Source organism: Leucoraja erinacea, chromosome 1, assembly GCF_028641065.1.
Source record: "Leucoraja erinacea ecotype New England chromosome 1, Leri_hhj_1, whole genome shotgun sequence".
NCBI lineage: Eukaryota > Metazoa > Chordata > Chondrichthyes > Rajiformes > Rajidae > Leucoraja > Leucoraja erinaceus.
Genome location: NC_073377.1, coordinates 37431226 through 37454046, shown reverse-complemented (window position 1 = coordinate 37454046; position 22821 = coordinate 37431226). Strand labels below are relative to the sequence as shown.

The 22821-nt window shown below is 43.8% G+C and overlaps 1 protein-coding gene across 1 annotated transcript in view; it reads left to right on the top strand.

The window, feature by feature from the left end:
- Window positions 1–22821, top strand: part of LOC129695814 (probable E3 ubiquitin-protein ligase HERC1) — a 291266-nt gene that overhangs the window by 174629 nt on the left and 93816 nt on the right. The window contains 7 exon segments of the mRNA XM_055633161.1: window positions 2494–2707; window positions 3118–3278; window positions 4347–4451; window positions 9791–10004; window positions 14432–14562; window positions 15663–15895; window positions 16871–17136. Of these exon segments, the coding sequence (XP_055489136.1) occupies window positions 2494–2707; window positions 3118–3278; window positions 4347–4451; window positions 9791–10004; window positions 14432–14562; window positions 15663–15895; window positions 16871–17136 (1324 nt within the window).

The following is a 22821-nucleotide window of genomic DNA, read 5'->3' as shown; positions in this document are numbered from 1 at the left end:
CAGACAGAGATAGATAGATTCTTGATTAGTCCGGGTGTTGGTTTATGGGGAGAAGGCAGCAGAATGGGGTTAGGAGGGAGATAGATCAACCATGATTGAATGGCGGAATAAACTTGATGGGCCGAATGGCCTAATTCTGCTCCTATCACGTGACCTTATAACCCACAAATATATGTACATTGAGATTAACAGCAGTCAATGTTCTGGTGAAGTTTATATCATATGATCAAACCTCAGCCTTGTATGATTATGCTGCATGTTTAGCCACGGTTGATCTGTCGGATACTTTTAGGTTCAAGTTCCACACAAAAAAAGTACCAAATTGAGGTTGATAACTCAGAGCAGTCAGAGTGAAATACAGCATGGAAACAGGCCCTTTGACCCACCAAGTCCACAACAGCCATTGATCACCCATTCACGTTAATTATACGTTATCCCACTTTCTCATGCACTCAATGCTCATTAGGGGCAATTTACAGAACGCAATTATCTTACAAACCTGCACATCTTTGGGATGTGTGAGAAAACCAGAGCACCCGGAGGAAACCCACGCGATCATTAAGGAGAATGTGGAAACTCCACACAGACAGGTCCCATGGTCAGGATCAAATCAGGGTCTCGTACGCTGTGAGGCAGGAGCTCTAGCAGATGCACCATTGTACTGTCCTTTTATGTGCTTTAAATTATTTTTACCTTTTATAATTTGAATCATATTAGTGTTTGGAACACTATTTCTCGTTTCAAAGATGCTGCCTAACCTGCTGAGTATTTCCAGCATTTTTTATTTTTGTTTCAAATTTCCAGCTACAGCTGTTTCATGCTGAAAAAAAATGGTATTAATTCTGACAGACATAATACAAATTAGATAATTAGTAATAATATAGAGATAGCCAACGTGGTTTAGTTTATGGCAGGTCGTGTCTCACAAATTCGATTAAATATTGTGAAGATGTAATCAAGAAGATTGAGGGCAAAGCCATAGATGTTTTGTATATGGCCTTTAGCAAGGCATTTCATAAGGTACCGCATGGTAGGCTGCTCCAGAAGATTAGATCGCATGGGATCCAGGCAGAGCTAGATGACTGGATAAAAAAATGGCTTCATGGAAGGAAGCAGTAGGTGATGGTGGAAGCTTGTTTTTTGGACTGGAGACCTAAGACTTGAAGTGTGCCTCAGGATCTGTTGTTGTCCCTTTGCTGTTTGCGGTTTATTCAATGATTTGGATGAGAATGTACAAGGCATGATTAACAAGTTTGCAGATGACACTATAGTGGGTAGTATTGTAGATAGCAAAAATGGTTATTAAAAATTGCAGCAGGATCTTGATCAGTTGGGCAAATGAGTTGAGTAGTGGTTAATGGAGTTTAATGCAGATAATTGTGGGGTTTTGCATTTTGGGAAGTCAAGCCCAGGACAGGACCTGGGGACAGCAGGTATATAGTTCCTTGAAACTGGCATCACAAGTAGAAAAGGTGGTCAAGGGTGGTCAAGAAGGCTTTTGTCACATTGGCCTTCATTAGTCAGTGTGTTGAGTGTGGAAATTGAGATGTTATGTTATGGTTTAACAAGGCATTGGGGGGGACCACATTTGAAGTACTGTGTTCAATTTTGGTTACCCTACAATAGGAAAGTTGTTGTTAAGCTGAACAGAGTGCAGAGAGGATTTACGAGGATGTTGCCAGGTCTTGAGGGCCTGAGCTATAGGGAGAGGTTGGGCAGACGAGGCCTTTAATCTAGGTCAGAAGGAAGAGGGGTGATCTTATAGAGATGTATAAAATCATGAGGGGAATAGATTGAGAGTAAATGCCCAGTACTTTAACCAGAGTAGGGGAATTAAGAACCAGTGGACATAGGTTTAAGGTGAGAGGGGAAAGATTTATTAGGAACCTGAGGGGCAACTTTTTCACACAGAAGTTGGTATGTAAATGGAACATGCAGCCAGAGGAGATAGACAGAAGATAGGAATGGTTTAGTGGGATATGGGCACAATGTCAGCAGGCGGCACTAGCGTAGATGGGGCTTCTTGGTCAGCAAGGGCAAACTGGGACAAAGGGCCTATTTCCATGCTGTAAAACTGTATGATACTATATTAAACAACAGATGGAGAATTTAAGAATGCTTCTAAGTATGCTTAAATTACTGAAAATTAAGTGGAATATTTTTCCAGTGTCACATTATACGGGGGGGATAAATGTTTAATTTACGTTGTGTTTTATAATTCTGCTGGACAGTTTTACTTTAATTGACATGTTTTGACAAAGGGGATTTTAAGGTTGTTAAGAGCCTTTGGTATATCATGTGCGAGAGTTTAATAAGGAGACATACTGTCACGGGAAGTACTAGCAGCATATGTTTCATGTGTTTATGTATCACTGGAGATTTAAAAGCAAATGATCAACATTACTTTTTCTTTTAAGGTGTGGAACTGTTTATATCATTTGCTTAAAACAAATGATGATTCAAATCTTTGTTTTTTTTAAATCCTAATTTCAGAGGGATCATTGACAGAAAATACAAGACTTCACTCTCAAGCGGCATCAACCTCATCTAGTACAGTTTCACTGTACAGTAACTCCTCTGAGGAAAGTGCAGGGATTCCCATCTCAGTGCCAGCTTCAAACTCTTCTTCGGCCACAAATTTTGGTTCTTTAGTATCTGCAAATGGATTGGAAAATGTTAACCCTTTCTTGCCTGTCAACGTCTTACAGTAAGTATAATATTGTTTACATATTTTGTACTCTGAATAGTACTGTTTTATTGATCAATAGCAAGTGTGATGTTTAAAGAACCATACTGAGTTTTTTGAAATTCAGTCCAATTTATATACTTCAAGTATGCAACAGTTGTAAACCAAGCTGGTTGAATTTAGAATATCTATGTTTCCTACTGCATGCAAACTCACTATGTTGGAGTACCTTTAATTTTCAGGCAAATTCAAGTTCTCTGGTCATCCAAATGGGCAGCCGAAAAGTTTAAGTTTAAACAAAAGTTTTGAATGCATTACATGTGCTTGTATCTTGATCCTAAATTGATTGTGATTTGTTAATGTGTAATTTTGAAGTGCTGCATTAGAATTAAAACTGACAAATTGTTTTGCATCTTGTTTTTCCCATGTAGACAAATGGTTTTTGTCCGATTTCCGTCACTGTCTGGATTGTTTAACAATCCTTTATTACTCCCTGGATTGAATGTGGTACCTGCTATTTCGGATGATGATGGGGAGCAAAGGAATTATTTTACATTTCCTTCAGTTTCCAACAGACAATGTAGTTCACCTGGTAAGCCACTCTCAATATTTTTAACTCTATGTCTCCTATCATTGTTTCATTTTCTGCATAATTTAGTTTCTCTACTCGGTATACTTCTCTGTGTATTCTCCTTTCCCATTATTACTTTAAACAATTATGCACTCTAACTTGATTTGTGCAGACAACAAATTGATAGATGTTATGATGGAACTAGCAAAGATGAAATTGAGTTTGTCAGAGGTGATGTTTTCCCTTTGAATGATAGAAACCAGCTCAGTCAAGAGCAAGCTTGCACCATCTTTAATCAAGATAGTTATTATCTACCGATCAATCAATTTTTATTCTTTAACTTGGCTATTCATGTTGAAGTTATGTCTCCAGCCTTATAATGTTTGATTATGCCATCTGACTTCAATATCCATTCACATGGAATCATAATTTACATTGCATCTAATTTAAAATTATTGCAATTCATTTATGGGTAGAGTAGTTAGTTTATTCCCTACTTAAATCATTATTTTCACAAGACATTTAGGAGAGCTTATTTTAAAATCATGATAATCCCATGTCCAATATACATTGATGCTGCTTTATTATTGTCATGTATACTGAGATATAGTGAAAAGCTTTGTTCATGTGCTATTCAGTGAAATAAAATCATACCATACATGAATACCATTAATCCCTGCACAAACACAGCAAATAGTGCAAAGAGCAAATGGCCAGAGTGCAGAAAGTAGTGTTGCAGCATTTTAGCATTAAATTACAGAGAAAAAGTCTAAGGTCCGCAATTAAGTAGTTTAGAAGATCGTGACTACATCCCAATTTATGGAGAAGACCATTTAGTAGCCTGATAATGGACAAGAAGCTGTTCCTGAATTTGGTGGTATGTGCTTTGAAGTGTTTGTATCTTCTACCAGAGAGGAGAGAGAAGAAGAGAGAATTACATATAAAGAAGCAGGCAATTGTTGTATACGCATGTTCTATTTATGTAAGGAAACTTTGCCTCATTTTTGAGAGCCTTTGACATCATCAGTTATAAGTCATAACCCTTTAATAGATTTTAAATTCTAATCCAGAAATTCTCCTTTACTTCAGAAAATTCTAGAAGTGATCTTCCTGAGCATCCTCCACCAGTTGCTGTTCCCTTGCTAGAAATGGGTTTTTCCTTGAGACACATTTGCAGAGCAGTTGATGCTGCAGGTATGGCCAATCAGTTTATTTTTTTTTAGTTTAGTTTATTGTCATGTACTTTATTTAATATTTAATTATTCATTTTGCGTGCTTTAATTGATAACAAATAAGTCTCCCAGGACAATGTACATTTATTGTACTTGCATGTTCAGTCATTCTTTGCCCTTAATTGACTACATAATGTTATTATGCAGGCAATGGTTTTTATATATCATTATGTTATTATACATCATTTTTATATAATTACTAGACTAAGTGGGATCCGTTGGGTCCCAGCATCACACAGGAGGGCTGTGTGGGTGTTGTGGGCTGAAGGGACTGGTTTCCAGAGGGCTAGTATGGACATTGTGGGCTGAATGGATTCTTGGGCTGGCGGCTCAGTCACTCAAGCCTGTTGTGCTCACTCACGCCTGGTGGGCTGGCAGTTGACTCACAGCTATTCCTTGAAATTTCATTTCAAGCAGGGTGCAAGGCCACCAAATTCAAGTGCAGTTTCTTACCACTTCAAGCAGGGTGCAAGGCCACCAAATTCAAGTGCAGTTTCATACCATTTCAAGCAGGGTGCAAGGCCATTAAAGACAGCGAGTCATGACCCTCCTCCATCTTGCAGAGACTGAGCCACGCCCACACTACTGGGTTTTATAGTCCCTCCCCAACTCCCACCAGAAGCGGTGTGGCCTTCATGGCGTGATTGACAGGAGAGAGAATCTCAACATTTTTTAAACACTAATAACTCTTTTATTTTTCATCGATGGGAAAAATCCTCGGCACCTGATGAGCGGAGGGGGGTTCTGAGTAAGATGGCAGAGCCGTAAGTGGTAGCGTTTTTTCTAAAATCAATATAAAGCGCAAACAGGAAGTGGTCAAGATTAGACTTTTAATTATATTAGAAGGCTAGGCAACTTTAATTAGGCAAGGCAACTTTAATTAGGCAACACAGCTTTAGCATTTCCAAACCAAAGGCAATACAGCTTTAGCATTTCCAAACCAAAGACAACACAGCTTTAGCATTTCCAAACCAAAGGTAACACAGCTTTAGCATTTCCCAACTATATTTTCAAACCACATTAAGGGCACTGACAGGTCAGTAAAACCACTCACTGTTTAGTGGACATGTGTTCAGTGTTATTCACAGCTCAGACTTAGAGCTGTGACCCTCTCGCTCCCCCATCTTGCAGAGACTGACTGAGGCACTCAACACTTCCTGGTTTTATAGTCCCTCCGGAAGGGGCGTGGCCTTCAGGAGAGAATCTCAACATGTTTTAAACACTAATAACCATTTTATTTTTCATCGATGGGAAAAAATCCTCTTATCCTGCGCAGTGGAGGGGGACGCTGAGTAGGATGGCCAAAATCACAGTTGTAAGTGGCAGCGTTTTTTTTAAAATCAATATACAGAACAACAGGAAGTGGTCAAGATCAGACTTTTAATAATATAGATTAGACCAAGTAGGACCCGTTGGGTCCCGTCCCCTCAACGCGTGGTTGCGAGTGGAGGGATCGGCCTGCGGCATCACACACACACTAACCAACCTCTCACTCACACACACACACACACACACACACACACACACACACACACACACACACACACACACACACTAACCACCCCCCACACACACACACACTAACTACGCCCATTGATATTATATTAATATTATTAATTCTCTCCTTTTACCTCATGCCCCGCCCTATCCATTCACTCATGGCCCCCAATTCGCAGGCGCGGCTAGAGAGGGAGGGGGATAGAGAGAGAGGGACACAGAGGCACAGAGAGGCGCACAGAGAGGGGCACAGAGACAGGGAAGCTTGCTGCCTTTTGGAGCTGGAGTTTCCGGGTGTCCGCTGCCTTTTGGAGATGAGGTTTCCGATTTGCGGCGTCTTTTGAGCGGGCGGCCCTGCTGCTGCGAGTGGGCGGACGGTCAAAAGCAACGGAGGGGCGGACGGTCAAAAGCAACGGAGGGACGGCCAATCGTGGCTTCCGCAAGGGGAAGCCCACCTAACCCTGTGACAGACGATCGGGCGGGAGAGATGGAGAGGCACACCCTCTCTGTGCCTCTTGTGCCCCTCTCTATGATGGCCAGGTGGGATCGGGATCACCAGCGAGGAAAGGGCGTCACGATTCCCCGAGTCCCTGCGATCGACGGAGGAATCGCAGGTCTCCATATACGTCCTCTCCCAGAGGGAGTAATAGCCGCCACGGTGTCCTTCCCATCGCGCTGCCCCACACCCGCGCCCGCGCAGCAATAACGACCACTACCGCCATGTTCTAGAACTTCAAGGAACCCAGCGGAGCCCACAGCACAACCTGAGCAGCAGTTTAAAGAATGCTAAGTGACAAATTTAAAGAAGTAAAAGTAAAGAAGCAAAGAAGTACAGAAGACAGAACCAGGGGTGACGTCACTCACAACGCAAGCAGAGGCAGGAAGGCAGATCCATTGTGACTTCATCAGCGAGACCGTCTCGTTTATTTTCGAAGTTATTTGAAATTTTTGAACATTTGCATAAATAACTCGAGAAATAATGCATGAATTTTTCAGATAATTTTTGATTTCATGGGATAAATCTACCGGAATATGTAAAAATTTTACCATTAGTGCGTTGTTTCTTCGAGTAGATGTGATCGCACACAAACAAATAAACACACACACACACACACACACACACACACACACACACACACACACACACACACACACACACACACACACACACACACACACACACACACACACACACTCACATCCAAGATCAGAGTTTTATAGTTACAGGTGCACAACCTTTTATCCGGTGTTCCGGAAACCGAAAAACTCGGCCATTTTTTCCAGATGTCATCTGCACACCAAAGCTCGCGTTTTGCGCCAAACTTGACCCGAAACGACCCACGGTCAACCCAGGTCTGTACTACTGTAGCGGCTGCCTCCTCCCCGGATACCGGGAGACTCTTAAACATCTGTAAATCATTGCTTAAATGTTAGTAAGTTAGTTTGGAGGGCTTTTATGTGAAGGGGGGGTGAAGGGGTAAACTTTAATTCTTAGTCCCCTACCTGGTCGGAGAGGCGGGGAGCGGTCAATGCCTTACCGGGTCGCCGTGCTCCGCAGCGCTGTGGCCGATGGGGCTGCGGGCGGCGCCGGTTGTAGCTCCGACCCCGGCAACTCTACCCCTGGCTGCGAGGCGCTCCAAATCCAGCGCGGCCCGCGGCCGGACGCCCCAGCTCCGCGAATGTCGGGAGTCAGCAGCGTCGCAGCGCTGGGATACCAGCGGGGAGCGGGCAATGCCTTACCGGGTCGCCGTGCGGCAAGCTCCGGAGCGCTGTGGCCGCCGACCCAACATTCGCGGAGCGTTGCTGGATTTGGAGCCGCGCAGCCAGGGGTAGAGTTGTCGGGGTCGGAGCTACAACCGGCGCCGGACGGAGCCCCCAGCTCCGCGAGGTTGGGAGTCGCCGACCAGGTAGGGGACTAAGAATTAAAGTTTCCCCCTTCACCCCTACTCCACCACCACCACCACATAAAATCCCTCCAAACTAACTGACTAACATTTATGCAATGATTTACAATGATTCCCCGGTCTCCGGGGAGGAGGCAGCCGCTCCAGACTTTTCAAGCCGCCCGCGCTACCTACCTAATCTACGCTAAAAATCTTCCATTCGGAAATCCGAAAATGTCCGAAATCCGACAAGTGTCTGGTCCCAAGGCTTTCGGATAAAAGGTTGTGCACCTGTATAAGGATTATACGGTATTATACATCATTTTTGAGATGCCCATCAATTTCCAATATTATTTAATCACACAATATTGTACCCAGGAAGATGGCACTAAAAATCTTTGTTCTCCAATCTCAATTGATGAAAAGGGATAATATCCCAGAAGTGCAGTATCTAGTGTAGCTGCATTTCTATTTAGCGTGTGAACAATAAACAATATCAGGAGGGACTCAGCAGGTCAAGCTGCACCATTGGGTGGATAAGGAATGGCCAACATTTCAAGATGAAACTCTGCATCATGTCAGAGAATGGATAAGGGAAATAGTGTAGTGACGCAAACGTTGTGTACGAACGGTGTCTTTATTAACACATTACAAGTTTAACACATAAGGGCGTTTGGTACACTCTAAAACAAAGTCATTGTTGCTGCTGCAGAACACACCCGTTAACTCACTAACTCAAGCTAAGTTCCTGCTGTTGTTGCAAGACACACCCATAAAACTGATGACGTTCTCCACCCCCAACTCCCGCCAAATGCAGTCACATGACTGTTCCAGCTCTGGTGATGAAGGTAGGATCAGTACGTGGCTTGACCACCAGATGGCGCCACTTGACCCTCCCCCCCACCAGAACCGGAGGAATGAATACGAGCAGGCAGATGAAACATGGTGGCCTGATCTCATAAATACAGCACCTGCGCGCGGAGACACAACTGGCAAAAATGAATGCAGAAGCGGGCGAGACGGCAGACGCCCCCGACAGTGAGGTTGGGCCACCTGCACTGGCTGACTAATGTCCAGAATGAGCAGGCTGAAGACGAGCCACCCATGTCGAGCACAAAAGCCGAAGTGCTGCAGCACCTGGAAAGGACCCGCTTACGGTCGGTGCAGCAGCGACCGACGAGCAGCACATCGCAGGAAAGCAGACAAGGGCGTCCTTCAGCGCAGACGAAACGTGCAATAGAGCAAACCCGTGATGGGACTGCTCCTAACAGAGGAGAGCGAGTCCACCTTCATCCGGAAGGTGCGCCAGCATGATCGAGGGCAGGTTATTTTTCATAGAGTGGTGGGTACCTGTAACGCTCTACCAGGTGGTGGAGGAGGCGAATAGGGCTATTTATGAGGCTTTTAGAGAGGCACATGAATATACAGAGAATGAATGGATTAGTTTAACTTGGCATCATGTTTGGCACATACATTTTGGAGTGAAGGGCCTGTTGTACATTCACCACAATCTCCACCTGACTCACCACTTACAGAGGAAATGCTTTCCTGAATCAGGTTTTCCTATGATTACGCAGGAGTCCAAGGAGGGAGTAGGGAGCCTCAACCAACGCACAGACACCTTGTGATGCAACAGAGACAGGGTGGGCCTGTGCATCAACCTAGGCCAATCAACTTCACATCCTTAATTGTCAAATTATCAAATTTTATTTTTTATATGAATGCTAGATGGTTCATCTAATAGCCTCATAGGTTCTTGACTCTTAACGGACCAGGAAGATTCAGGGAGTAGTTTCTGGGCAAGTGGAAATAAGAATGCAGGAAAAGGACAATTCCGATGTGTATGCTCTTGGTGTTTATCGTTTATCTTTTTACCCAGTGTATAAAGATATGTGAATTTTATTGATTCTCTTTTGTGCAGGTGTTTCTGGAGATGCAGACCCACAGTCAATTGAACAGTTAGCCAGCTGGATGTTAGAACATCCACTCGCAGAAGAACAAGAAGTAATTGTTTATTCCTCAGCAACGGTGGACAATGACTTGGAGACACCGGTGGAGTCTGAGGTTATAGTGCACAATCGATCAACTACGCCTGTGTCTCCTGACAATGTTGAACGGGAAGATGCTGTTGAAGGGTAAGTAGCAAATCTGTAAAGTTGAGCTCTGAGAGATTACTTGAAAATCAGTCACAGTAAATCATCTTTTGAATAGTAATTTTTTTTTTTTTGATGTTTGGAATTATCATTGAGATTGTGATTTTAGGGAAAGAAAATGCTTTAGATGTAAGGAAGGGCAAGAGAAATTGTAAACTTCTTAGAATAAAGAAGATTTTTAAAATGACCAATGATAAGTGTTCAAAATTCTAAGAAATCTTAAGAAAATAAACCCATCAATCTTATTTCCATTTGTTAGTGGACAAGAAGAAATAAATGTAAGTTGTCTACAAATATACTAAAATGTTAGGTTTATTTGTTTTTAAATTTAACCACATGGATTGTCCTGCAAGGAACAGTGTGGAAGTAGTATTCAAAATAACTTGTAAATGGGAAATGGATAAATGCATGGATGAAGTGCGATGTCCTGTAGAGTCTGTATAGTATGACATTTGCAACATTCTATAATTGATATTTAAGCAGACTATAACATAAAATAACTTAATATCATGCAATTCTGTTTGGATTTTTGTTCATATCCATTACAAAAATCTAATGTTTTCTATTACCATGGCAGACCTTCTTCAGTGATACTAAAACAGAAAATTTAGAGGTTGGTGGTCACTAGCCCATGTCCTTTTAAAGTCTGGAAAATTATTTGATAAAAATATTAACATTCCCTTCCTAATCATCATGTTGAAATTTTTTCATGCAAAACAAATCAGCAAAACAACCCATGTATCCACTTCTGTGATTAACATGAGTTTACCTGAAGGCAACTATTAGATGTATCAGTGTTTAAGAGTTTAAGAGGGAACTGCAGATGCTGGAGAATCGAAGGTTACACAAAAAAGCTGGAGAAACTCAGCGGGTGCAGCAGCATCTATGGAGCGAAGGAAATAGGCAACGTTTCGGGCCGAAACCCTTCTTCAGACTGATCGGGGGCGGGGGTGGGTGGGGACAAGAAAGGGAAAAGGAGGAGTAGCCCGAAGGCTGGGGGATGGGAGGAGACAGCAGGGGGGCTGAGGGAGGGTAGTTTATTCCCGAGACAGCAAGGACTAACAAAATTGGGAGAATTCGATGTTCATGCCCCCAGGGTGCAGACTCCCCAAACGGAATATGAGGTGCTGTTCCTCCAATTTCCGGTGCTGCTCGCTGTGGCCATGGAGGAGACCCAGGACAGAGAGGTCGGGTACCTATTAGATGTATCAAATTGATAATGAATTAAAGAACATTAGAGACAAATTAGATGGTTTAAGATTTACAAAGGAAGTTGAATTCTGCAGTTAGGCAGACACATGGCACATTATGTGTGACGTTGCACAGGAAGGCCCGAATAAGATGATTGATGTAGCTACGTAGTGTGTGGAACACAGATACTTCAGAAGAATAGGTAGTTCTGCATAGCGTGTTTCCGTAACACTCGTTGGATATAATGAGCCTGATAAATTAGTGAATGCTATTAGTATAATATGGCCCAAATCACTTCTAGCGCTAGAGCCACTTAAAAGCTGCAAAGTGTTGGAGTAACTCGGCGGGTAAAGCAGCAGCTCTGGAGATCAAGGATAGGTCCTTGACTATGGATCCCTTAGATGCTGCCTGCCCCGCTGAGTTAATCCAGCACTTTGTGTCATTTTTTGTAAATTAGTATCTGCAGTTCTTAAATGTTGGGATAGTCCCTGCCTCAATAGTACCCTTGTGGCTAAAGGGATCAGGGGGTATGGAGAGAAGGCAGGTACGGGATACTGAGTTCCACTGCGCCCACCTCCAGCAGCTGGGTCAGCGGCTCAGCGAGCATGGTTACGGCCCTTGCTCGGGCCGTACTGCTGGTGCACCCGCGGGAAGATGCCCCGACTGCTCTCACGGTGGACGCCTCGGAGTCGGCGGTTGGTGCCGTGCTGGAGCAACTGATGGGCGGAGGTTGGCGGCCCCTGGCCTTCTTCAGTCGGCACCTCAACCGCGCGCAGACCAAGTACAGCGCGTTCGATCGTGAGCTCCTGGCTCTGTACCTGGCAGTACACCACTTGCGCTACTTCCTGGAGGGCCGCCCGTTCACCGCCTACACGGACCACAAGCCGCTCGCTTTCGCCCTGGTGAAGGTTTCCGACCCCTGGTCCGCACGACAGCAGCGGCAATTGGCCTACATTTCGGAGTGTACCACATCTATTCGCTACGTCGAGGGGAAAGAGAACCGGGTGGCCGACGCATTGTCCCGGCCCGCTATCAACGCCGTTTTTGAGGTGTTGCCCGGAATTGACTATTCTGCCCTGGCAGAGGCACAGCTCACGGACGGTGAGATGCCCGCCTACTGGACAGCCATTTCCGGCCTCCGCCTTGAGGATGTCCCTCTCGGTCCTGGAGGAGCGACGATCCTGTGTGATGTATCGTCCGGTCAGCCGCGCCCCATCGTCCCTGCCGCCTGGCGCCGGAGGGTTTTCGAGGTTGTCCACGGACTGTCTCACCCATCAATCCGGCCGACAACGGCACTAGTGGCCTCTCGTTTCATGTGGCACGGTCTGCGCAAGCAGGTTGGCCACTGTGCTTGCATCTGCATTCCGTGCCAGACGGCAAAGATCCAGCGCAATGTCCGTGCGCCTCTCCAGGAGTTTGGTCTTCCTCACCGGCGGTTCGACCATCTCCACGTAGACATTGTAGGGCCTCTTCCGCTGTCCCGGGGACAGCTTCACGAGGTGGCCGGAGGCCATTCCGCTGGCCGACACTTCAACAGCTACGTGTGCTCGTGCGTTGTCCGCGCACTGGATTGCTCGCTTCGGGGTGCCGGCGCACATCTCCTCAGACTGGGGGCCACAGTTCACCTCCGAGCTGTGGTCGGCCATGACTCGCTTGCTCGGGGTGCGGCTGCACCACACCACGGCTTATCACCCGCAAGCCAATGGTCTGGTGGAAAGGTTCAACCGGCAGCTCAAGGCAGCGCTGAAGGCGCGAGTCTCCGGCCTGGACTGGATGGACGAGTTGCCGTGGGTCATGCTGGGCATTCAGACTGCTCCTAAAGAGGACTTGGCCTCATCATCAGCGGAGCTCGTGTATGGGTCGACACTCACAGTGCCCGGGGAGTTCATGCAGTCGGCGCCGGGGCAGCAGGGAACGCCCGCATCCACCTTAAAGCGCCTTCGCGAGCGAGTTGGCAGGCTCTCACCCGTCCCGACGTCCCCCCATGGAACATTTCGCCCGCATGTGCCATCAGCCCTCCGGGACTGCCCATACATTTTCCTGCACCGTGATGCCCACCGGACGCCACTCCAGAGGACGTACGAAGGCCCGTTCCGGGTGCTGGAACACGGGCAGACGACTTTTGTGCTGGACATGGGGGGCCGGCCAGAGGCCGTCGATTGACCGGTTGAAGCACACCTGGACATTGACCAGCCGGTGCTGGTTTCCCAACCTCGGCCTCGAGGGCGCCCCCCTTCACGGCCCCCTCCACCTGTCACTCCGCCTGTCACTCCACCTGTCCTCCCACCGATCCCTTGACCTGTCCCTCCACCTATGCCTCCGTCAGCCCCACGATCGGCTGACTTCCGCACGCGGGCCGGCCGGGTCGTGCGCCCGCCGGTGCGTTTCGTGCCTCGGGTTCTGGGGGGGGGGGTCCTGTAGCGGCTCCCAAGAGTCGGGCCACCCTAACTGTCTAACCCCTCGGCACGGGAGTGGTTCAGTCTGGAGGCGGCCCTTAACCAGAGGTTTTAAAGGCAGGGGTTTGGGTGCCATCTTTCTCTCGTGTGGACTTCCCTACAACCGGGAGGCGAAATACCTGACTCCTCTCTTTCGTTTCGAAACCTACGCACCACAATACGATTTAATGAGCCACTATGAAAAGTACGATGTGTTTTAATTAAAACTTTTGTTTAACAAACAGGACTCCCATGATATAAAAAAAATTAAATTATAAGTAAGGGTAAGGAAATTGAAGCCATCTAGCAGTTTGAGGGGCGGCATTATGTAAATATTAGCTAGCACAGAGGAAGGAAATTCAACTGCGTACAGAACATTTGGTTAAAAAAAATCGGTAATTTTAATTCTTGAACAAACTTAAAACAAGGGAACCAGCATATCAATACAATGGTTTAGAATGCAATTATATTCCTGTTTAGGCATATAAGGCATAATGTTGTTCTGTGTCAATGATTTCTATGATTCTTTTTTGGAACAATTGACCTTTCTTCATATGATCTCTATCATGCTCATTAAGTCAGTGTTCCAAATTAGAGAAACTTGAAGACTGCAATGACTGCCCAATAGTGCATGCAAGTAAAGATGTTACTGTTTTAAATGTGACAAACTTTAATTTATTGATATTATGTTTTGAATGTTTCTTCTCATTTTCTACTCCCATTCATCCCATAACTACCCTCTCACCATAACCTCCCCACCCTCCTATTCCTAATACCAACTAGCAGAAACACTGATGGTTTGGATCAAATAGAAAGAGGAAACTTTATTGATGTGCATTTGACTAGAAATAGGCCTCCACCAGCTCGAAGACGCAGAACAAGCCAAGGTCATCGTTCCGCCTTCATACGGGCTGGTAAGATGTGGTTATGAGAGTCAGTAATACGGGGTGGTCCTGCTTCTGCTATTGTCAAATCATAAATGGAATTCTGTAATAATCCAAAAGTCCAACTATAATGTAACAAGCTGAACAGGATTCAAGAATCCCGTTAAAGGCAGAAATTCATGCTTTGATTTGAGTTTTCACTGTAGTATTTGGTTTTCAACTATAGACTACAGTATTGGGTGGAGGTTTTGTCTAGTAAATAAAAACCAGCTTGCATTTATGAAGGAAATGTCCCATGGTGCCACAAGCAGATGTAAATGGATGCCAAAGGAAGAAATTGGAGACTGAACAAAAAGATGTATAATTTAAGGAAGATGCTAAGTGAGGGAAAAAAAGGACTGAAGGTGATGAATTTAAGGAGAGAGTTCTGTGTGAGACCCTGAAAACTGAGCTAAATTGATGCCAACTGGCATTGAATTAGCAGTTTTAAAGAGTTTGGTCATCATGTAACTGAAATAAAGGCAGAGGTACTAGAAGCACTTAATATTTTAAAAAAGGATATTTAGTGGTGGGGCAGCAATCTGTTTAAGTTGTGCCTTTTTTCATGGCTGCCAACCAACATAGCTTTGTATTAAATCTACTTTTGATTAGGAAACTGCGAAGTGAGTTAATCACTGCGCAAGTTACATAGATACATAGACAATAGGTGCAGGTGTAGGCCATTTGGCCCTTCGAGCCATCACCATCATTCAATGTGATCATGGCTGATTATCCACAATCAGTACCACGTTCCTGCCTTCTCCCCATACCCCTTGATTCCGCTAGCCTTAAGAGCTATATCTTTTGAATGCATCCAGTGAATCGGCATCCACTGCCTTCTGAGACAGAGAATTCCACAAATTCACAATGTGTGAAAAAGGTTTCCCTCATCTCAGTTCTAAATGTCCTACCCCTTATTCTTAAATCAAAGTATCAATAATTCATATATTTATATTTTGTTTCTATGCTGTTGGTTGATGTTTGGAGAATTACAAAAACAATATATATAATTGTTTGATCCTGCTACGACTGACTAAATGTACAATGTTATATGTTTGAGCAAATGTATATAATACTTATGTCCTGTAAAGGATCCAGATCTCCTCCACTGGTACACTCATCGCTACGAAGGGAGCCTGAACCTGCAGGGTGGCAGGAAACTGATGCAATATCTGACCGCAATCTAGATGGAGAGTTGGAACTCTGTTTTTCTGAGGATCCACTGTCTGAAGGCTCCGTTGAGGATCTGTTTCCTTCTGAATGTGGTGTTGAAAATGAAGCACAGGGCATTTGGTTGTCGGAGATGATGGATTGGCCTAATATGGTAAATTCCTCTAAACTTCATTTTGTAGTTTAATTATTTCCCCCTTTCAAATAATTAGTCAGGATTCTTCTATCCACTGTTTCACTCCAAGGGTGTCTTTATTACTACCTTGTCATTCATATTGAAAAAAGGCTAAACATGTTATTTGGTACATGAAAAGGATTTTAACTCCCTGTTATACTTCCCTCTACCTTTACTGTTCATCATAGAGACCAGACTTCCCAGCATTAACTACATCTTCACATAAACTTGACTTGACTTGACTTGACACACTGCCTCAAAAAAAGAGGCAACATAATCAAAGGCATCCCATCCCGTCCATTCATCCTTCTCTCTGCTCTGGGGGAAGATACAGAAGCTTGAAAGTCACCAGACTCAGGAATAGCTTCTTTCCCCTTGTCATCAGGCTTCTGAATGGTCCTTCTATAAACTAGGATACTGATTGATTCACCTCTCCCAATTGTGGACATTGGAGTTTGTTGATGGAACTGTTGTACAACAATGCAGAGAACTACTGTATGTTCAACACTGTGTATCTTCCCCATTGCTCTATCTATTGTACTTATGTTTGACTTGATTGTGTTACATATAGTATATCCAATCTCTTTGGATAGTATGCAAAACAAAGTTTTTCTCTGTACCACTGTACACAGGTAATTTTAAGTCCTGACTGATGTTTAGCTAAAAAAAAACAACAGCACTGTAGCTCTTTATTTTACCCACGATCCTCTGTTTTCTTTCTCCACTGAAATTACAGAATTACATAAGATGTTTATTCCATATATTTTAAATCACTGGAATTGTTTGGGGCAATTTCATGGTAACGTTTCTTAAATTAAGTGGAAAATTGGTATTGGAAGTTCTGCACTAAAATCAAACTAATGTAACTGATATATGTGTTCTCAATTTTCTTTATATATGTTCTTAATTTTGTTTTACTAAAATAAAATCACTTTGTTTTATGGATTAATTCAGTGCCAGGATAGCTCAGATGCAGAGGAGGTCGTCATTTGTGAACTGTGTGACATTCAAACAACAGAATTCAACAATCACATGAAGCGGCATCACCCTGGTTGTGGCGCGAGTGCAGGCCACATGGGATATCGCAGTAATGGAGCCTATGTTGATGGTTGGTTTGGAGGAGAGTGTGGCACAGGGAGCCCATACTATCTGATGTGCAACATTTGCCGTGGAAAATATTTGTCTGAGAAACCAAGACACAAGCAAGCCAAATTAAGTCGGTGAGGATTATTTTAAAACTAATTTGATTCTCATTTGTGCTTTTTGAATGTTTATTTCCTGTTACGTGGAGCATAAGGACAACATTCTAACATTTTTGTAAATCTATTATTTTCGTAATTTATATAAATTCCAAATTAAAAAATAAGTAATTGAATTAATATTTTGTAGCGGGATCTTTCTAACTTAGAAGATTTGGAATTAAAGGGTGATTACTGTTCTATTTTTTAATTATTATCTTTACGTGACTGAGCGACAACAACTTATCCTGATTAAATTGCTATCAGAACAAATTACTCATTAAATTTGTCACAGCTAATCTGAGTTTATTTAGAGGAATTGGTGTAGGTTTCCAAGTGGCAATTTACAGATTTTTGTCCATAGAAAGAGTAGTCTGCTTTAATAAACGCTAGTTAAATATGTAATTGAGATTCTGTATGTAAAGAGCAGAATATTATTTCAGTTCCCTGAGTTTGCTGCACAAAGAAGTGTGAACCATCTCTGCCAAAATTCCTAGAGAATTTGCTGTAGCGATGACATTTCTCACGATTACTTAAATAACATAGAAAATTGAAGCAAAAGTAAGCCTCATGCTTGCTCCTTTATTCAGTACAATCATGGCTAACCTTTTACCTAGTGCCTCTCTCCTGGAATAATCTCATATGCCTTTATACCTTAAATATCTAAAATATATTGATCTATCTTGAGTGTCGTTTTGGATAGTGAATTCCAAAGATTCAATATCTTCTGGGTGAGGACATTTATTTTCATCTCTGTCCTTTTGATTTGATTAGGATATTGTGAAAGGCCAATAGTTTTTTTAAAAGGTCCCAGGAATAGAGGCGTCACTGGCCATTCCCATATCACAGAGGGGAAGCAGCGGAGGTCTAAAGAAGGGTCTCCACCCGGAACGTCACCCATTCGTTCTCTCCAGAGATGCCGCTTGTCCAGCTGAATTACTCCAGCTTTATGTGTCTATAACTGATAGTTGGATATATGTGAAAGGGAGGAGGGTAATTGGCAGATAGTTGGACAAATTATTATTTGATTAGGAACAGTCAACATGGATTTGTGCCTGGAAGGTCATGTTTGACTAATCTTCTTGAATTATTTAAAGAGGTTACTCGGGAAATTGATGAGGATAAAGCAGTGGATGGTGTATATATGGACTTCACTAAGGCCTTTGACAAGGTTCCTAACGGAAGGTTGGTTAAGAAGGTTCAATGGTTGGGTATTAATGGTGGAGTAGCAAGATGGATTCAACAGTGGCTGAATGGGAGATGCCAGAGAGTAATGGTGGATGGTTGTTTGTCAGGTTGGAGGCCAGTGACTAGTGGGGGTGCCACAGGGATCCGTGTTGGGTCCACTGTTGTTTGTCATGTACATCAATGATCTGGATGATGGTGTGGTAAATTGGATTAGTGAGTATGCAGATGATACTAAGATAGGTGGGGTTGCGGGTAATGAAGTAGAGTTTCAAAGTCTACAGAGAGATTTATGCTAGTTGGAAGAGTGGGCTGAAAGATGGCAGATGGCGTTTAATGCTGATAAGTGTGAGGTGCTACATCTTGGCAGGACAAATCAAAATAGGACGTACATGGTAAATGGTAGGGAATTAAAGTTTGCAGGTGAACAGAGGAATCTGTGCACAGTTCCCTGAAAGTGGAATCTCATGTAGATAGGGTGGTAAAGAAAGCTTTTGGTGTGCTGGCCTTTATAAATCAGAGCATTGAGTATAGAAGTTGGGATGTAATGTTAAAATTGTACAAGGCATTGGTGAGGCCAATTTTTGGAGTATGGTGTACAATTTTGGTCGCCTAATTATAGGAAGGATGTCAACAAAATAGAGAGAGTACAGAGGAGATTTACTAGAATGTTGCCTGGGTTTCAGCAACTAAGTTACAGAGAAAGGTTGAACAAGTTCGGGCTTTATTCTTTGGAGCGCAGAAGGTTAAGGGGGGACTTGATAGAGGTCTTTAAAATGATGAGATGGATAGACAGAGTTGACGTGGATAAGCTTTTCCCACTGAGAGTAGGGAAGATTCAAACAAAGGGACATGACTTGAGAATTAAGGGATAGAAGTTTAGGGGTAACATGAGGGAGACTTTACTCAGAGAGTGGTGGCTGTGTGGAATGAGCTTCCAGTGAAGGTGGTGGAGGCAGGTTCGTTTTTATCATTTAAAAATAAATTGGATAGTTATATGGACGGGAAAGAAATGGAGGGTTATGATCTGAACACAGGTGTATGGGACTAGGGGAGAATACGTGTTCGGCACGGACTAGAAGGGTCGAGATGGCCTGTTTCCGTGCTGTAATTGTTATATGGTTAAATGCCGGAGATGAAAAGATAAGAAATACAGTGCCCTCCATAATGTTTGGGACAAAGACCCATCATTTATACTCCACAATTTGAACTCTGTATTCCACAATTTGAGATTTGTAATAGAAAAAAATCACATGTGGCACATTGTCAGATTTTAATAAAGGCCATTTTTATACATTTTTGGTGTCACCATGTAGAAATTACAGCTGTGTTTATACATAGTCCCCCCATTTCAGGGCACCATAATGTTTGGGACACATGGCTTCACAGGTCTTTGTAATTGCTCAGTTGTGTTTAATTGCCCCTTTAATGCAGGTATAAGCAAGCTCTCAGCACCTAGTCTTTCCTCCAGTCTTTCCATCACCTTTGGAAACTTTTATTGCTGTTTATCAACATGAGGACCAAAGTTGTGCCAATGAAAGTCAACGAAGCCATTATGAGAGCCAAACCTTAAGCTTACCAAAATCAACTGGTTGAAACATCATTAAGAAGAAAGACTGGTCAACTTACTAATCGCAAAGGGACTGGCAGGCCACGGAAGACCTCCACAGCTGATGACAGAAGAATTCTCTCTATAATAACGAAAAATCCCCAAACACCTGTCCGACAGATCAGAAACACTCTTCAGGTGTGGATTTGTCAATGACCACTGTCCGCAGAAGACTTCATGAAGAGAAATACAGAGGCTATACACTGCAAGCTGCAAAACACTGGTTAGCCGCAAAAATAGGATGGCCGGGTTAGTTTGCCAAGAAGGACTTAAAAGAGCAACCACAGTTCTGGAAAAAAGATCTTGTGGACAGATGAGACGAAGATTAACATATCAGAGTGATGACAAGCGCAATGCATGGAGGAGAGACGGAACTGCACAAGATCCAAAGCATACCACCTCATCTGTGAAACACGGTGGTGGGGGTGTTATGGCCTGTCTGCTGCTTCTTCTTGTGTATGGTGTGCACAGCCTAAAGTTGTAGGACAACTTTTCTATTTGATCTTATTTGTTTGTGCATGCCAGGTTGATTGCATTACTGGCTCACTTATCTTCATTGATGATACAACTGCTGATGGCAGTGGCATAATAAATTATGAAGTGTACAGACACATCCTATCTGCTCAAGTTCTAACAAATGCCTCAAAACTCATTGGCCGGCAGTTCATTCTACAGCAAGACAATGATCCCAAACATACTATTAAAGCAACAAAGGAATTTTTCAAAGCTAAAAAGCAAAAAATTGGTGAATTCTTGAGTGGCCAAGTCAATCACCCGATCTGAACCCAATTGAGCAGGCCTTTTATATGCTGAAATATCCTTAACTCCAAGAAGACCAAGGAGCTCATTGTAGACTTCAGGAAGTCCAGAGGTGGCACGCACACCCCCATCCACATTAACGGGACGGAGGTGGAACGTGTTTCTAGCTTCAGGTTCCTGGGAGTCAACATCTCCGATGACCTCTCTTGGACCCACAATACCTCTACTCCGATCAAGAAGGCTCATCAGCGTCTCTTCTTCCTGAGGAGACTGAAGAAGGTCCATCTGTCTCCTCAGATCCTGGTGAACTTCTACCGCTGCACCATCGAGAGCATCCTTACCAACTGCATCACAGTATGGTATGGCAACTGCTCTGTCTCCGACCGGAAGGCACTGCAGAGGGTGGTGAAAATTGCCCAACGCATCACCGGTTCCACGCTCCCCTCCATTGAGTCTGTCCAAAGCAAGCGCTGTCTGCGGAGGGCGCTCAGCATCACCAAGGACTGCTCTCACCCCAACCATGGACTGTTTACCCTCCTACCATCCGGGAGGCGCTACAGGTCTCTCCGTTGCCGAACCAGCAGGTCGAGGAACAGCTTCTTTCCGGCGGCTGTCACTCTACTAAACAACGTACCTCGGTGACTGCCAATCACCCCCCCCCCGGACACTTATTATTTATTTTTTATTCAAATCGTTTGCTATGTCGCTCTTCAAGGGAGATGCTAAATGCATTTCGTTGTCTCTGTACTGTACACTGACAATGACAATTAAAATTGAATCTGAATCTGAATCTGAATCTGAATCTGAAAACTGATTGGTACTAGACCCCAAAACAAGCATAAGCTAAAGATGGCTCCAATGCAGGCCTGGCAGAGCATCACCAGAGAAGACACCCAGCAACAGATGATGTCCATGAATCGCAGACTTCAAGCAGTCATTACATGCAAAGGAAACAAGACTATTTCTATTTACATGACATTGCTGTGTCCCAAACATTATGATGTCCTGAAATGGGGGGACTATGTATAGGCAATAGGTGCAGGAGTAAGTCATTCGGCCATTCGAGCCAGCACCGCCATTCAATGTCCTTCCTCAAATTAGGGGACCAAAAGTGCACACTACTCCAGATGTGGTCTCGCTAGGACCCTGTACAACTGCAGAAGGACGTCTTTGCTCCTATACTCAACTCCTCTTATGAAGGCCAACATGCCATTTGCTTTCTTCTCTGTCTGCTGTACCTGCCTGCTTACTTTCACTGACTGATGAACAGGGACCCCCAGATCCCGTTGTACTTCCCCTTTTCCCAACTTGAAACCATTTAGATAATAATCTGCCTTCCTGTTTTTGCTACCAAAGTGGATAACGTCACATTTAGCCACATTAAACTGCATCTGCCCACTCACCCAACCTGTCCAAGTCATCCTGCATTCTCATAGCATCCTCCTCACAGTTCACACTGCCACCCAGCTTTGTGTCAACTGCAAATTTGCTAATGTTACTTTGAATCTCTTCATCTAAATCATTGATGCATATTGTAAATAGCTGCGGTCCCAGCACTGAGCCTTGCGGTACCCCACTAGTCATTTCCTGCCATTCTGAAAGGGACCTGTTAATCCCTACTTTTTATTTTGTGTCTGCCAACCAATTTTCTATCCATGTCAGCACACTACCCCCAATATCATGTGTCCTCATTTTGTGGGACTTTAACAAAAAACTCTACTGTAATTTCTACATGGTGAAATCAAAATGTATGAAAATGGCCTTTATTAAAATCTGACAATGTGATTTTTTTTTATATTACAAATTTCAACTTGTACAGAGGCAGATAAATAAATGGTGAGTCTTTATCCCAAACATTATGGAGGGCACTGTATGTGATAGACAATAGGTGCAGGAGTAGGCCATTCGGCCCTTCAAGCCAGCACCGCCATTCAATGTGATCATGGCTGATCATCCCCAATCAGTACCCCATTCCTGCCTTCTCCCCATATCAGGATAAGGAGATAAAGATAGAGGATGCGCAACATGTGAGGCCAGAACTACAGGACACAGAACGGATGCCAGTGAAGATCCATCTATGACAGCATGGGGGAACCCAGATTTACATCTTGGGT